This window comes from Amia ocellicauda, chromosome 2 (assembly GCF_036373705.1).
Source record: "Amia ocellicauda isolate fAmiCal2 chromosome 2, fAmiCal2.hap1, whole genome shotgun sequence".
Lineage (NCBI taxonomy): Eukaryota > Metazoa > Chordata > Actinopteri > Amiiformes > Amiidae > Amia > Amia ocellicauda.
In genome coordinates this window covers 13,323,266-13,338,617 of record NC_089851.1, presented here as the reverse complement: position 1 = coordinate 13,338,617, position 15,352 = coordinate 13,323,266, and the positions used below count along the sequence as shown (strand labels likewise).

Genomic DNA, 15,352 nt, shown 5'->3' with positions numbered 1-15,352 from the left:
TTTGTTTTATGTTTGTTATTACCTAGAGACTTCGGCAGCGTCTCTGTGAACACAGGAGTGGCGAAACGGAACTTGGGATCCCGGGGGAGGAGGTTAAAGGGCATCTTTTGGATAACTTCTATATCTGGCCACTGGTCGCCGAGTGGCTGGTTCCCCTCTGAGCTTTCTGTGAGGTCTGAAAAACATGACATGAAGCTGGTGTCAGGAGCACACTTGACTTTGACGGATCTGTTGAACATCACGTGACACTGCAATGAATGCAGGCAGGCGGGGGTGGCAGGAGGTGTCTGTGCTGCAGCGTTGGCGTCGAAGGACAGAGCCGTCCCGCACTCACCCACATCGAGCTCCTGCTCATCGTACACATCCACCTCCAGCAGGCGGATCAGCATGCGGAACAGGATCCGCAGGAACTGCAGGTAGGCTCCGGTCTTCCCCACCTGCAATGGCAAAACAGCAACCTCACAGTCTAAGTGCACTGCAACATTCACGGCAGCCTATATTTTATGTTATTAGTGTCAAAGCAAGGGATTGTTTCTTTACAAGACATTTACATTGATCAGAAATGCAAAATGAATTAAAGCTTGCCTGGGGCGGTCCGGTGAGCAGCAGGCGGCGGGGGTGGAAGCCGGTGGCCTTGTGAATGGGCTGATTGCTGTGGTCGGCATGGTGCTGCCGGGCCGTTGTCCACTCGCGGTAATACAGGGACTGCTCGGCACTGCTGAGGTCTCTGTGGAAGGGCGGGCGCAGGGGGCTGCTCCAGGACATGTCGGCGTGTGGCAGGAGGGAGGAGGAGTGGAGATGGCCAGCCCTTTCCCCCCCCAGGAGGTTGTACGCGGCCCTGGAGAGGATGACGGTGCGGGGCTGGGCGGTCATCCGGCTTGGGCCCACTTGGGTGGACTGACTGGGTCGCTGGGAGGAGGAGGAGGAGGAGGAAGAGGAGGAGGTGGAAGCCGTGCTGGAGGAGGAGGGCTGGGCCGCTGCGGTGCTGTTGCTCGCCAGGTGGCTGCCCTGGGAGTCGCACTCCTGCTTCACGCCCCGCGGGGAGTTGCCCTCCTCCCCCGTGCTGCCACTGCCGCTGCTACCGACCTTCTGGAAACTGGAGGTGGACGGCTTCTGGGTGGAGTCGGCCGCGCTGGAGGAACTCACGCCGTTCTCTGTGACAGAGCCTGGTGGCATACAGGAGAAAAGGAGAAGCTCAAAGAAAGCAACAAGGAGGAAGACACCTGCTGTAAATTGCTAGGCTATTCTTTCTGCTCTCTTGCTTATGAAATGAATTGGTGAAATGCATGTAACGAGAAAACCTCTGGGGGCAATACAGACAGTGTGGGGATCTCTGTAGAGTATTTTGCAAAAGAAGATTTAAAGAGTTACAAAATATACCAAGTTTCTTATTTGGTGTGCTTGTGTCGATGGCTCTGTGCGTCAGTGTGCTGTGCTGTGAACGCAGTGTGACGCCCTGACCGCAGACTGACCGGAGGTGCCCGTGACAGCGCTGCCGTTGCTCTGGGGTCTCTCCAGGTCGATGTGCAGCTCGTCGGGGTCGTTTTCACTGCTGTTGGCCTTGTCCTGCTCCTGGTCCACCAGCTCGGTCGCCCCCAGCGGCTCCTTCACTGCCCCGCGCGACACATAGGTGCACGCCATCCCCACCTCCTGCTCCAGAGCCGTGCGGGTCAGGTAGCTGGAGTCGATCAGCCTCATGTCACAGTATTTGAGGGACCTGCACAGTCAAGAGACACCTTCACAATCAACAGAGTCCCAAGCCATAGCACACTGAAGCCCTCATCTCAGCAATGCTTGACAAGTGTTTGTGCTTGGAAGGGAAGAGGTTATGGACTGACCAGTAGGTGGCACTCTTTCTTCATCCCTGCACAGTAAGAGATCTCATCTTTGGGAAGGAAACAACCAAATCCCTGTGTATATTATCCACATGAAAGATCCTCAGATACACTTTGAGAAATGACTACGCTTTCTTTATTCACATATTGATTCAGCCTAACTGCTGGAGGCACAATTGTCACTGAAATATGCCAGTAATATATCAGTACCATTTAACCTGTGACAATTGTGATCTTCGATGTGAACACCACTATAAATGGTAAGATTTACTCATCCATTCAAGCAGGTTGACTGTGTATAAATAGGTTTTTCCTTTTATCAGGGGAAGGTTTGAAAACTGAGAAATGAGAGTGATTTCTGTGATAAATGAAAATATATGAAGAAGTAATATTCCTGTATAAATCGCTGGTGTATCAAAGCGCACCCCTGGTTCTTTATGCACTTAGTTGAAATAGAAGGCAGTGTGCATTTGTACAGATCACATGTGGAGTAACTTAAATCTAAATGTGATTTAAAATCACCAAGGCAAAATAAAATATCCGTTCTCTAAATAAAAATAAAACATGAAAACTGGCAGCTGGCAGCTGGTGTACAAACAACATTCATCCCTTCACGGTAATTCCCCCGATTTCTGAAAAAAAATATTATTTTCTTGCCGCACGTTGTACCTTGGGAACGTTTCTCCCAGGGGGTCCTTCCCAGTGAGGATGACGATACACGGCAGCCCCTCCAACTCCTCATAGGTGTGGGGAACCCAGTCCTCATTCTCACAGCCTCTCCATGCCTGGGAGAAAGAGGGTTTCCAGTTTAAAACCAGTTTAAAGCCAACCATTCTACTTCAACGGGCTTCTCTCAAACACTGAAAATCATTTCCACATGTAGGACACTTCAGCAGATTGAGAACCAGCCAAAATAATCATATTATGTGAATAGTGCACTCCAGACTCTGATTCCTCCCCGTGGGTGGCCCCGGGCCCATGTCCTCACCTTGAGCCTGGCAATGAAGTGCTTGGCAAGGCTGAGCTCGGCGGCCGGGCTGCCCAGCATGACCTCGAAACGGAACTGCAGGCCCAGCTTGTCGCGCACCTCCTCTAGCCTCTCACGCGCCAGCATGGCCAGCTGCAGCGAGGGCACGCGGATCAGCAGCATGTGCCCCCGGCCGCTCTTGTCCTTGCCCGGCGCGCTGATGAGGTCGTCCATAATGCCCAGCGTCTCGGGGGTTGTGTGGTCCCGCAGGGAGGAGACAGCCGCCAGCGCCATCATGGCCTCGGTGTACTGCTGGATCAGGAGGTAGCTGCGGATCACCATGCTGTGCAGACGAGGGTACCTGTCCATCCCGGATGCACAAGAGACAGGAGGTTGCAAAAAACATGCAGGTGCAAATGCTGGCACAACATTCAGCTCATCAGAAGGGAGGCCCATTTACCTCTCCAGCAGGGCGTTGACCATTTTCTCGAAGGCGTCGTCGCAGCGCAGGACGGGACTGGCCATGCCCCACTGCAGAGACTGGCTGTAGTCTCTCAGACCGAAGTACACATGCTCTTCAGAGCTGGACTCCACCTGAGACAACAGCACACACTGTAATCATGAGCTGCCCAACACAAACCCCCACTGACTCCATACCTTTCTGCCTCCTCGGGGTTCTATCAACCTGAGAGGGTTTATTTCCTCCAGTGTTTAATGCACCACTGTGTGACGTGGATGGGTCAATTCCTGATGTCAGGGAGGTGCTATGGTCAGCAGAGAACGACACAGGAATTAAATGTCAGTCCTGTCCCCGAATCTGGCCTGGTAAAAAGGTTCCTGTTCATCCCATCCCATAAAAGAGGCATCATTTCCAAACCTGTCCCATCCTGTATGTCTTTTTTTTTTTTTTTTTTTAAAGATTATTTTAATTTATGTCTCATCCTGTTCTGTAAAAAAAAAATTCCATCTTGTGATATACAGAGATCCACTCTTATTTGAAGGTACAGATATTTGTTAATTCCTGTTTAAAATGATGGTTTATTGAGGGAGGTGGGATTCCATCTAGACAGAAGAGACCTACTGAATCCATAAGGGGAGGTGAAATGTAGAGGGCAGGTACTTAATGGTGATTTAAAAAGGTTCACATTTCGAGAGTAGAGAGATGCAGGGGTCCTCACCAGGCTGTCGGGGGCTGGCCAGTGCACTTCATTGTAGATGCTGATCCGGGACTGCTGTGTCTGCAGCGTGAAGGGGAAGGAGCTGACCTGCAGCACCAGCAGGTTGACCGACTCCAGGACCTCCCTGCAGTTGATCATCCTGTCTGCCAGGCCCTGCAGCTCCCCGTGAGACACCGACCCTGAGATAAGGCTGCAGGAAAGGACAGGAGGACACTTACACACGATGCGTTGCAGCAAAGAAAGCTAAAAGTACCCTGTGTCGACTTTCTCAAGATGAAGTGTTGCCTCTTAGTGTTTTCAACAGCAGCAGAGTGCACAGATCTTCTTCACCCACACAATATCAGAAGTCATTCGCCCTCACCTGGTCAGGTCCACGTGTGAGTTGTCATGAATGAGGACAAACAGGGTGTATGGATTCTGCTTGACCTTTCTCATGAATGCCTCAAATTTTGCGTGGACGTCGTTATCCAAACGAACAACATATCTGTCAGATTTCTGGAGGGCGGAAGTCGTATCCTCCAGACCCAGATCCAGCAGAACTCCTAGAGTACAAGTGCGATAAATATGGGTTAGTCCTTCAAATACCACTATCTGTGTTACCCCTAGATGTGCTAGATTATATACAGATAAAAGAAAAGGTACCATCTAAAACAAACCAGTTTTAGCACAAACCAGTCCTCTCTCTCTGTGCGCCTCCTTGTTTTCACCCACCTGATTGTCTGATTCGCTGTGCTGTCTGATGCACCAAGACCTCAGAAGGTGCAACCAAAATGAGGAAGTCCACCTTGGAGAAACGTCCGAGGTCCAGGCTCTGGCTGCCCGAGTCCGCTATGGAGCACACCTGGGACAGCAGTCTGCGGGCCACGTTCAACTGTGGGGGGTAGATCTGGAACACTTCACTTCCTGAGGAGTCTGAGGGAGAGAAACAGACCATTTTACGTTATTGTCTTTCAAAATGATCATCAGAGTAGATGCAGAAGAGAGCACAGAAGAGAGAGCGCACACAATTGGCGCTAGGCCTCACCCGTGTCTGGCGTCGGCACCATGCCAGCAGCCTCGTGCGACTGAACGCAGTCACTGACATCCCCCTGGAAAGGCAGAGTGACCTGATCTCCTCTTCTCTGCTGGAATCTCAGCAGCTGCTTGTCCAAATTATCTCCTAGAGTACAGAGCAGGCACAGGTGCATCCAGACAATTACACCATGTTGCTTTAAAAATACTCTTTTAAAAAAGGCTATCGAGTTACTGAGTGCTAAACCATGCACATTTCCAGTCCCCGTTCCCGGCACACTCAGAACTGGTCTAGATACACCTCTCATTTCGAAAGTTAAAAACAATAATATAATAAAAGGTGGCTTACCTAAAGAAGTAGCTCGGAAATGGGAGGCAAGGATACTGACTTTGCCAGTGATGAGCTCATAGCTGATCTCCTTCAGGAACTCGTTGGTTGTAAGCATGCTTTCGGCAAGAGCTCTGGACTGATACTTGCCTGGACAAGGAGGAAACAGACATGACTTAGCTACTCTACCTTTACATTCACACAGTTCTTATAGCCTTTTAAATATGGAAGCAGTAGTTGCATCTTGCATACTGTTAAATATTTAATCTACCCGAAAGTGAGATATGGTTTGCTGTGAGAATATACAATTATCCAGGCTAAAATAGTCAAAATGTTTGTTTTGCCAGCCAGTCAGGACACCGCTAACACTTTTGTATTAAAATATGAGATAGATACTTATTTTCAGAGGATTTCTACAAATGTGTTTTCAGTTTTGTTGTGATAGAACTATGAATGCTTTTAAAACACACATACACTGAGCTCTACTCAAATGCTTTACATCTGACTACATAATATCTAAATCAACAATATTCTAATTTAGCTAGATTTGCCCTTTTATCGTACACTATTATCTATAGATTTGAATTAAACATAGTACCTTCCAAACATATCTGTCCTTTGAACATCCATTTATTAAAAAAAAAAAAAAAAAATCTAAAAAAGTTTCCTTAATCCCGAGTCTTGCTTCTGCCCGAATTTATAAACGTATAAAATTAGTGCAGAACTGTTTAGAACTGTTCCAAAGAGGCAAGAGGCACCCACCTAAGACCAGAACACAAAACTCATTGCCCCGAGTCTTGGAGGAGCAGATGACAACGACATAGTCCGGCAGGCTCTGCTGTGGCGGCATTTCGCTGAGGGAGCGCAGAGACTCGGAGATGCCCTCCCCCAGGGAATTGGGGGTGATGAGGACCTGTACGGAGTCCCGCGAGACGCTGGCGGTGAGGCGGGCCAGCCAGGGCAACTGAGCGGGCGAGATGGAGGTCACACTGGAGCCCAAATGCAGGGGTGCTTGCTCCTTCAGCGACGGCCCACCTTGCATGGCCTTTAAGGTGATCTGCTCAAACTCCTCCCGCAGAGGGATCTGGTCTGAGCCTGGGAAGAAACACATGGGTGTTGCACCACCCAAAAGGCGTGTTTATTGTTGCTGCACAACAGAGTAACACAGCTGTAGACAGTGCTATGTGTAGAAGGCATGAAGAATTTTAATTCCCTAAGATGAATGTGTATTTCAAAAATAATTAGTGTTCATGGCTGCCGAAATGAAAAATATTTTAACAGGATAATGTTGTGGAATACACTAATCTGGTGCAGTTCCCATGAGAGATATCAACTACAGTTTATTTAAGACAAAAGTACACTCATCTGAAATCATCTATGGGATTAATTTAAAACTTTTCAGTATTATATCAGCTTGTCTGACTTGTAGTCCAATGCTACAGATACAGATCACTGCAGTCTGGATCATTTGTTTTTCTTCCAGAGAAAATAAGACTGAGCAATTAGATAAATAGCTTAAACTGTAAAATAGTGACACAACAATGAAGGAAAGTATGGGCCTACAGTATACAGGTGACAGGAAGGACATCCTGCCAGACCAGATCATTAGGCTCAACACACCCTGATAAAGGCCTAATTATAGCGAGGGTGTTAACAGGATTGTCATTTAGCGAGGTGGGAGGGTGACATGTCCTTGGTGGGAACAAAAAGAAGCCCTGAAAAATGATATAAAAGAACTAAAGGCAGAAATAGACCTTTTAATCCCAGCTTAAACCTCTCAGACCTTGAAACCCAAAACCCAAACAGAAAGCTCTTCCATACAGTTACGCAGACATGTTAATCCCACTCTCTGGTCTGAGACTGATCAACAAACACAGGGACTTGAGCAGAAGTGGGCGGGGGGGGGTGGGGTCTGGAAAAATGGATTGAAGGAAGAGTATCATCCCTTTGCAGCAGTAGCACTTATCCATCTTACCTAATCGCACCAAATACTGCAGGGTGAGTAAAATCATGTTCTCCACACTCAGGAGCTGACTGGTGGACATTCCCAGCTTCTCTAGTGTCCTGCTGTTGTGCTGGGGGTTCTTGAAGCAGCTCACCAGAAGTGGACTGACTACTATATCTCCCACATTGCCATAGAAATAAGGTAAAGTGCCATAACCTGAAATGAAACAGTCATGATGCAGTAAATAGCAGCTCAACAAGTCCACCCTTGCTTCCCCTTTATCAGTTCTCTTCTTCAAAGGGTATGCAGTTGGCAAATATATCTAATCACACAAGGCCATTATAAACAGGGACACAGCTTTTAAAGATCTCTAGTTGATATAAGACAAGCACTGGGAGAGTTGACATGGTGTAGACCAGGACAAAAAAAAACAAAAAAAAACTGCTAGATAAATATGCTGGAAATTTACATTTTTTGAGATCTAAAAAATATATATATACTTGTTACCTAAGGAACAGAATGGAGAGACACAAAACTAACAATCTAACGGAGTTCTATTGTTGATTTATGACAAGTATGAAAAGCAGTCATTCCCGTATCTATTGTAAACCTAGTGATATGTTAATTTTTTTATCTTATGTCATTTAATGGCATACATAAAAAGCAGGTTTCCTCCAAAGCCCTTACCAATGAGAATAACAGGCCTGACTGCGGAGGTGTTGAGCAGATTGTCCGGCACAATGACGGTCTCTCCTGCGGGGATGGCCTGGGGCTGCAGCACGCCGGACACTGTTGGCGGAGGAGCAGGGGCAGGTAGCAGAGCCTCTGTGAGAACAGCACACACTGGGGTTAGCTTTTGCCAAACTGGAAACACACCTTCCCTGATTTTCAAAGGATAAAGAGATTGCTTCACAACAGCGTTGGTCAGTGTTGTCCTTATAAAATAAAACCACATCACTGCTTTCACACCCCTGCAGTAGACCGAGGCACCAGCTATCCAAGTATAAATACAAGGATCTATCCATCTAACAAGCCATAGGATTTTCAAAATACCTATTGCTGGAGTTCCAATGTCATGCCAGCAAAGGAAAGCTTGATAAATAGGGAGTCTCACGCAGCATCTTTATTATTAATGAACAGATGTTAACATGCTGCAAGAATATAGTAACAAAGAATAAAGCTGAGCTGATGACACATGCCTGTATCATAGTAATTCATGTACTACTGAGAAATATCACCTCTGCATTTAAGACTACACAATCCATTTCAGTGTCCTTAAACAGTCAGAAGACAATGCATTCTCTTGGTTTGTATTTACACACACACTCTGATCGTGGCGGCCGTAGAGAGACCTCCCCTTCACTGCCTTAATCTAGCACTTGCAGCCAAGTGGCTGCAAACGCATTGCTTTCTGACTGGATTCTCCTTAAGCAACATGATTTCCTGCAGTACTAAACTCTGACCCTGTTACCATGGAGATCACATTAACAACCCCCCCCAAAAAAAAGGAGAAAACAAAACAAATGAAATGAGCTTTGGCCATGTCACTGCTCAGAACGAGAGGCACACTAATTAACCCTGGTTATTAGCACAGGCAACCTCTGGATTATGAGGTCATAGGTACATTGCCTGGCCAAGGTTAAGAGAGCTTGTTCGAAAAAAAAAAAGTACAGGTCATTCTGTTCCACAGGGTTCTCCCCTGAACAACTGCAGGGTTTTTAAGATGGTCTTAAGTGTCATAAGCCACACTTCACTGTTCTTCCTACAGAAAAAAAAAACAACAACAACATTTAAGCAGCTCTTACAAATCCTAAAGGTGTACATATCTGAAGATAGAAATTATTTTCAAAGAACTGCACAAGGCCTACCTGCTGACCGGATTACAGGCCGGATCGCTGGCACAGGAACAGCAGTTGCAGGAACTGGCATAGGAGAGCCCGGGTACCAGCTGCGGTGACGTTTCTTGGGAGGGCCAGAGCTCATGGCAGCTGAGGAGGGGGCATTAAAAAGCTGAGCTGGTATACTGGCAGATGCAAAGCTACACAGTCATTGCCAGCCTTGAGAGGGATTGCGAAGGTCAAACTACTTCAAATTTAATATAGAAAACTGCACCAGTTTAAAGCACAAGTGTCTAATACAAAAGTTTATATTTTAAATACATATATTTTAATTATATGGCGAGCTAGACGAACGCAAAAAAAAAAAAAAAACTATGAGCAATATTTTCCAAGTCATTCCTAGTTCAGGGTCCTCTTGAGAAACAGCCTGATGAGGTTCTCTGAACAATAAGTACCTAAGAGCAGCTCAAGCAAGACAGGCCTTATGAGTGGCCTCCACTTATGTTTTAATATTAAACAGCATGGATGATTCACTTATAATCATTTTGTTTGTATAAATTGTAGCATATATATATATATATATATATATATATATATATATATAGAGAGAGAGAGAGAGAGAGAGAGAGAGAGAGAGAGAGCTGCATTCACCATATCGCTACCTTAACAATAGTACAAATAGAGGAGCCATCTGAATGAAAAGAAAGCTAGTCACCTGCGTCAGTGCTGCGGTAGCCAGGGCTCTGGGTCACGGCCCCTGTAGAGACCGGCTGGGAGGGGCTCAGCACATTCACCCGGCTGCCGTTGCTCATGCCATTAGCGGAGCCATTAACTTGCAGGGCAGTGGGAGCTATGCCAGAACAAAGACAAAATATATACATTATTTTTCCTAAGTAAAATGCATGAATGAGGCAATGACTCCTTTATTTCCAATCTTCTAAATACAGTGATTTTATGAAAAGGTCAGAGGAATCGGAAATTGAAATGTCTTTGTGGCTCGCGGAGTGGGGGATGTGCACAAAACAATGCAAGCAGAATTAGCATAGAGTGACAGTCTGCATCGCTTTGTATATATATATATTGATATTTTGAGAGGTATTGACACACACACATACATACACACACACCCACACAAACATCTCTCTATCAATCTTTATCTATACAAATATAATATACTAAGAAACACATACCCATACAGATATAGCTTTAGATATAGATATGTTTGTGTGTGTGTATATCAAATGGAAAGATGTCATAGATCTTGAAGTAATTCCTGTGTGTGTAATTAGAATACATGTTTTTCAAAATCCAATAGGTATGACAGCTGGTCATCAATTATGAAAGAAGGTTTCAACTAATATAGTAACACTATCATTGGAAACCAAGTTTCTTCTCTCACAGGGAGGAGGGGGGAAGCATGCTGGAAAACAAGAGGAAAGTGAGCAATTGATTACTTGTATGTGAAACGCAATCAATTGTAGATTGTTCCTGTATTTTTCCATTGCGTATTGATCAAGTCCTGTAACCTGACTGTGTCTATCTATTGATGGGTTTGTTTGTCAATAGGAACTACGTCATAAATGAGCTGTCCACAGATTTAAAATGTGCAAGCTATCTCCCTGGTACTGAGGTCTTCTCATGTTGCTAGGTAGTGGAAGCAACAACTTCTAGTGACCTTCACTATAGCACCCTATAGCCACTAGCAAGCCTCACTGCTTTAAGCACCTGTCACTGCTTGGAGAAATGACTTGGGGATGCACAACATAACTAAATGGACAAGCTATGTGGGTATAACTATTCCATATGGAGAATGGTGTGAATTTATTTTGGAAATCACTGCACAAGGTTAACAAATGAAAAGAAAACTCATCACTGACTTGAGTAAATCCCATTTTCATAACCTACAACATAGTAATGCCCATTGCTTCAATCTTATTCATGATCATGATCTTATTCATGTTGTAAGTCACCCTGGATAAGGGTGTCTGCCAAGAAATAAAAATAATAATAATAATAATAATAATAATAATAATAATAATCAGGGAAATTCAATCTGAAAACTAATGTCCAAAATCATAGGATTTGTGCAGTAAATGCTGGTACAGAAGTGGTGGACTACATTTTGCTCCATTTACCATCAAAATATCAGCGACATTAGGGAACCATCATTTTTCTTTTCTTTTTTTTTTAACCAGGTCCAGCAACATCAGTGAAGGTAAAATAAGCAACCAGTGCTGCAGTGCAGAGGAAAGGAAGCATGAAGACAGGCGTGTGGAAAACTCATGCAGCACAGACAGGCCAAGGGTATTATAATGGAAGGTCAAAGACATGACAAGTAAACACTTGAACCTGAAGGTGGGTTCTTGCTCCCCTGAGACAAGGTCAAGGCTAATGGCTTCGTGAGGCTGCGATCTCTGGCCGGGTCCTGACCTCCGAATAAGTTCACTGTAGAGGAAGTTTGCGTCCGATTGGGAGGGGAATCTGCAGTAGACCAGACAAAGTTGTTACTATGATCAATTCAGAGCCTTGCTCTCTCTACTTCATTTAGTTTGACTAATTGAAGCCACCAATGCCATAATTCAATTTAAGCATATACTTAAAGAAAGAAAATAAATACACGGAAAGTTTTTTTTTACTGCACATTTATGCTAGTCTTATGCAAAAGAAATTTTCAAATTGTCACAATATTCACAAGTCACAATATTTCTGTGTTGCTAAGAAACGGAACTATAAACCTCCTAATCATTAGAAAACAGGATGTTCTTTTCCCAGCTTCAATACAACACAATGTGTGAAAATTACTGTCCGCATTACAAATGTGTCCTCTCTTTCATCTAGGGTATTTTAGATACCATGTCATCCAAAAATGTGGTTTATTTTAGCATTTATAAAGCCTTGAACAAAGCTCCCAACATCTCCAAACTACTTAAAAGCATTCTGTGCTGATGATGAGGTGCACATAATGCGTTTAAGTAGTTTGGAGATGCTAGGATGTTAGATCTTGAATACAGCTTCTGTCGTTCCTATCGTGTTAAGCAAAACTATATTTTGCTATAAAATATTGTTTTATTTTGCAGAGGTTCAAAACACCACTCGCCTTTATACGAATCTGATTACTACAGGTCGCTAGTCCAGGATTTTATTCAGCTCTTGTCTTTAATTATTAAATTAAGGCCCTGAACAAGATGTGCAGTACAGAAGCTTGCATTTACAGCTCATCAGTCATGGCTCGCCTGTTCCTGCAGGACTGAACCCCAGACTCACCTGTGAATGGCGGCGAGTTGTGGCCGTTGCTCGCTCCATTCTCTTGCTTGGCAGTGGGGGACGTAGAAGACCTAGGCTTGGCAGAAGATGTACTGCTACATGACTGCCTTGTTTTACAGTCTAGAGGTGAAAGAGGAGACAAGTTACTTTTTTCCTCAGTTTTCATCCCACTGTGTTTACCCACGTGCAACTAAGGAGCACCTTATGCTAGAGAACATTAACTTGATTAGGTAATCCATTTGTGGCCCCCACATCCATACACTACTACTGTGGTGTAATGTATTTTAGTGATTTCTTAACCCCATGGAAGCCAATTAAAACTTACTAAAGTGTATAGGTTTCCAGTGATGGGAGTAAAGGTATAAGGTCAATCCTACAAAATCAGCTAAAATCCCTACATATAACCACACAGTACTTAAGAATAATGAGTCAATTATACTCATAGCAATTTCCAAACATAACCATCTGCTTCCTTAACATTACTCTAGCAATGTAACCAAAGTATAGCATCAATAACTGAAGCCAGCATTAAATGAAATCTTCATAAAGCAATATAAATCTAATTGATTTCAGCCAGCTTGCAAAGCAAACCTTAACATCAAGACAGGCTGCAACCTTTCAAATGCCAAACTGCAAACAGGCATTCATTGAGGACAGTCCTGTGTGTGCCACGCTGTGAGGCAAACACTCACCTTTCCAGCAGATGAGGGGTCCTTTACACAGAGCACCCTGAGAGTTCTTCACCAGGTAGTATTTTAAGTGCTTCTGCTTCTTTGGCTGGGTGGCCAGTTTCAGGTTGATATGATTCGAAAACTCTGTAAAGTACCGGAAGCCTTTCTCCCCACAGCCTACACAGTTTCCTGAAAATCCTACACAAGAAAGGAAAATAACTCTTTAAATATCTCCATTCACGAAGAGCCACTGATCAGCATACTTTAATATGGATACTAACAATTTAAACCTATACATGGTCTTGTGCTTTAAATTGAATGCCCTTCAGTCAGAGCAGTTATTAATTGCAAGTAGGTTCCACTCAGCATGCAATGGTGGCTAGAGGAAGTGAATAAATATGATTTAATGCACAGGTCTGGAAAAGCTGCCATATTGCAAAGGTCAACAAAATAAGCCTTATTAAAGACATAAATCTGCAGAATAATTGACTAGAGAAATGCTGAAGTATTTCATTATTCCGATCATGGAGAATGGGTGCTTGGAACAGGGATTATAGGGATGTTGTTAGATAAAAGACTTTCCATTCTTCCAGTTAAAATGCTTCAATTTTAAACATTACGAATGGAAAGTAGTCTAACCCCCATACAATTTTTTCCCAGTGATCCGAATGGCGGTCTGCTTTTAACTCCTCAGTCCAAGACCTACCTAAAAGTGCATTTTTCCCATTGTCATCGGGCAGAAACCTCTTGTCCACTGCGCAGACCAGTATGTGCTCGGGGATGTTGGGTGACTTGGCCCCGACCAGCTCAAACCCAGTTTGGACCTCAATCTGATCCATGCCCACAGACACCAGACGCAGGTCTTTCCCCGCCTGGCAGAATCCTAATTATGTGTGAATGAAGAAACAAAAGGACACAGTATTGTTTCTGAGGGGAAGAAACAACCAACCAGATTCAACCTAACAAATTCTCATTTTGTCACTTGATGGTGGCTTTTGGTGTGCCCGAGGATTTTTGAGTACGCCCAGTGGAAAGCAGCCTGTCAGTTTTAGAGAAAGACATACTGAAAAGTCCACATAATAGCAGCGATGTAAACTTCAGGTCAGCGGTCACAATCAAGGGCATTAAAATTGTATAAAGGTCAAAGTGTTAATATAGAATGGCTTAAACAATGTTACAAGATGCTGAGGTGACAGAACATCCCTTGAATTCCAGAAGAGAAGAGGAGAATAAATTAATCATGAATCAGTGCTGCCTGAGACGCGAGTGTTGGCGGACTGGTGTTTCCGATTTACCATCCATTGTGCAGGAGCCTTCAGGAGCAGGCCTTTGCAGGTAGGGAATGGGAGGGCTGCTCGTGTCAGACAGGTCCTCATCTTCCGCCTCCTCTTCATTCTCTGTGCCATTGGTGACCGGACCATTCGCGATCTCCTGGCTTATCCTCTCTGGGTAACGTAGGGAGATTTCCTTATCAAGGCCTTCCATCTTTGGCTTCACATCTGTGTAATAAAAAGTAAATGGAAAACAGTCCTCTCAATTTAAACAGAGGGAAGGAACCCACAGTAATGTCTAACATGCATATACACAATAATGGTGCGTTAAAAGACAACAAATAAACATTCCTGATATCTCTTTGGAACAAAGGGATACACATCTTACGGAGATGTTTTTTGAGGGTATATCGTAAGAACAGAGGGAAGAAATTATAAATCTAGGTCTGTGTTGCAGGACTGGAGTCTGTAGTCTGTGTTCTTGTGCTGAAGAGTTTGCGCAGCTCAGCGAGGGAGCACTACCTTCCACAGTGCCAGGGTACTGCTCAGGGTCCAGGTAGAGCTGCGAGAAGACCGGCCGCGGGGCAGTGCTGTTGGAGCGCAGGGACTCCTCGATGGAGTTGTGAAGAGCCTCCTCGAAGCGAGCCGACTTCAGTTGCCCTGCGTACGAATTCCCCATTGTCTGCAGGAAGGACACCAGCACACAGCTAACTGGCAATTCATTAACCACAATAAATGGAGGTAGCAGATCACCATTGTCATAAACCATGCTCCAATGCTCACCACAGATCAAGGTGGAATCCTCCCTTGTACTACTTATTTTAAATCATAATTAAACATACATATATGTTAACATTAAGGTAACATTACATTTTGGGGGATACTTTTTTTTTTTTTTTCCTGAAACATACTATGGTTAATGGAGAAAGCCTTCAGATTTCGTAAAGTAAATCGCAACTGACCACTTCTGAAATGGAAGCCCTGAGAATTATTTGCAAGGCTAATGTGTGCGCTACAAATAGTGTTTCTTTATATTTCAGCCAC

General features: G+C 44.5%; 1 protein-coding gene across 4 annotated transcripts in view; it reads right to left on the bottom strand.

Moving 5' to 3' along the window:
* greb1l (GREB1 like retinoic acid receptor coactivator) overlaps positions 1-15,352 on the bottom strand; it is a 55,237-nt gene that overhangs the window by 7,648 nt on the left and 32,237 nt on the right. For all 4 annotated transcript variants that reach the window (XM_066719264.1, XM_066719283.1, XM_066719274.1 and 1 more), the window contains 23 exons: positions 14,831-14,990; positions 14,333-14,536; positions 13,744-13,920; positions 13,059-13,235; positions 12,367-12,486; positions 11,452-11,583; positions 9,818-9,952; positions 9,133-9,252; positions 7,952-8,089; positions 7,295-7,480; positions 6,082-6,414; positions 5,341-5,469; positions 5,005-5,139; positions 4,692-4,892; positions 4,342-4,522; positions 3,981-4,170; positions 3,263-3,396; positions 2,824-3,163; positions 2,505-2,620; positions 1,473-1,717; positions 586-1,166; positions 335-437; positions 23-175 (listed from right to left, as the gene is read on the bottom strand). In XM_066719264.1, coding sequence (XP_066575361.1) covers positions 23-175; positions 335-437; positions 586-1,166; positions 1,473-1,717; positions 2,505-2,620; positions 2,824-3,163; positions 3,263-3,396; positions 3,981-4,170; positions 4,342-4,522; positions 4,692-4,892; positions 5,005-5,139; positions 5,341-5,469; positions 6,082-6,414; positions 7,295-7,480; positions 7,952-8,089; positions 9,133-9,252; positions 9,818-9,952; positions 11,452-11,583; positions 12,367-12,486; positions 13,059-13,235; positions 13,744-13,920; positions 14,333-14,536; positions 14,831-14,987 — 4,387 coding nt within the window. In that variant the 5' untranslated portion in view covers positions 14,988-14,990. The remainder of the gene's footprint in view (positions 1-22; positions 176-334; positions 438-585; positions 1,167-1,472; positions 1,718-2,504; positions 2,621-2,823; positions 3,164-3,262; positions 3,397-3,980; positions 4,171-4,341; positions 4,523-4,691; positions 4,893-5,004; positions 5,140-5,340; positions 5,470-6,081; positions 6,415-7,294; positions 7,481-7,951; positions 8,090-9,132; positions 9,253-9,817; positions 9,953-11,451; positions 11,584-12,366; positions 12,487-13,058; positions 13,236-13,743; positions 13,921-14,332; positions 14,537-14,830; positions 14,991-15,352) is intronic.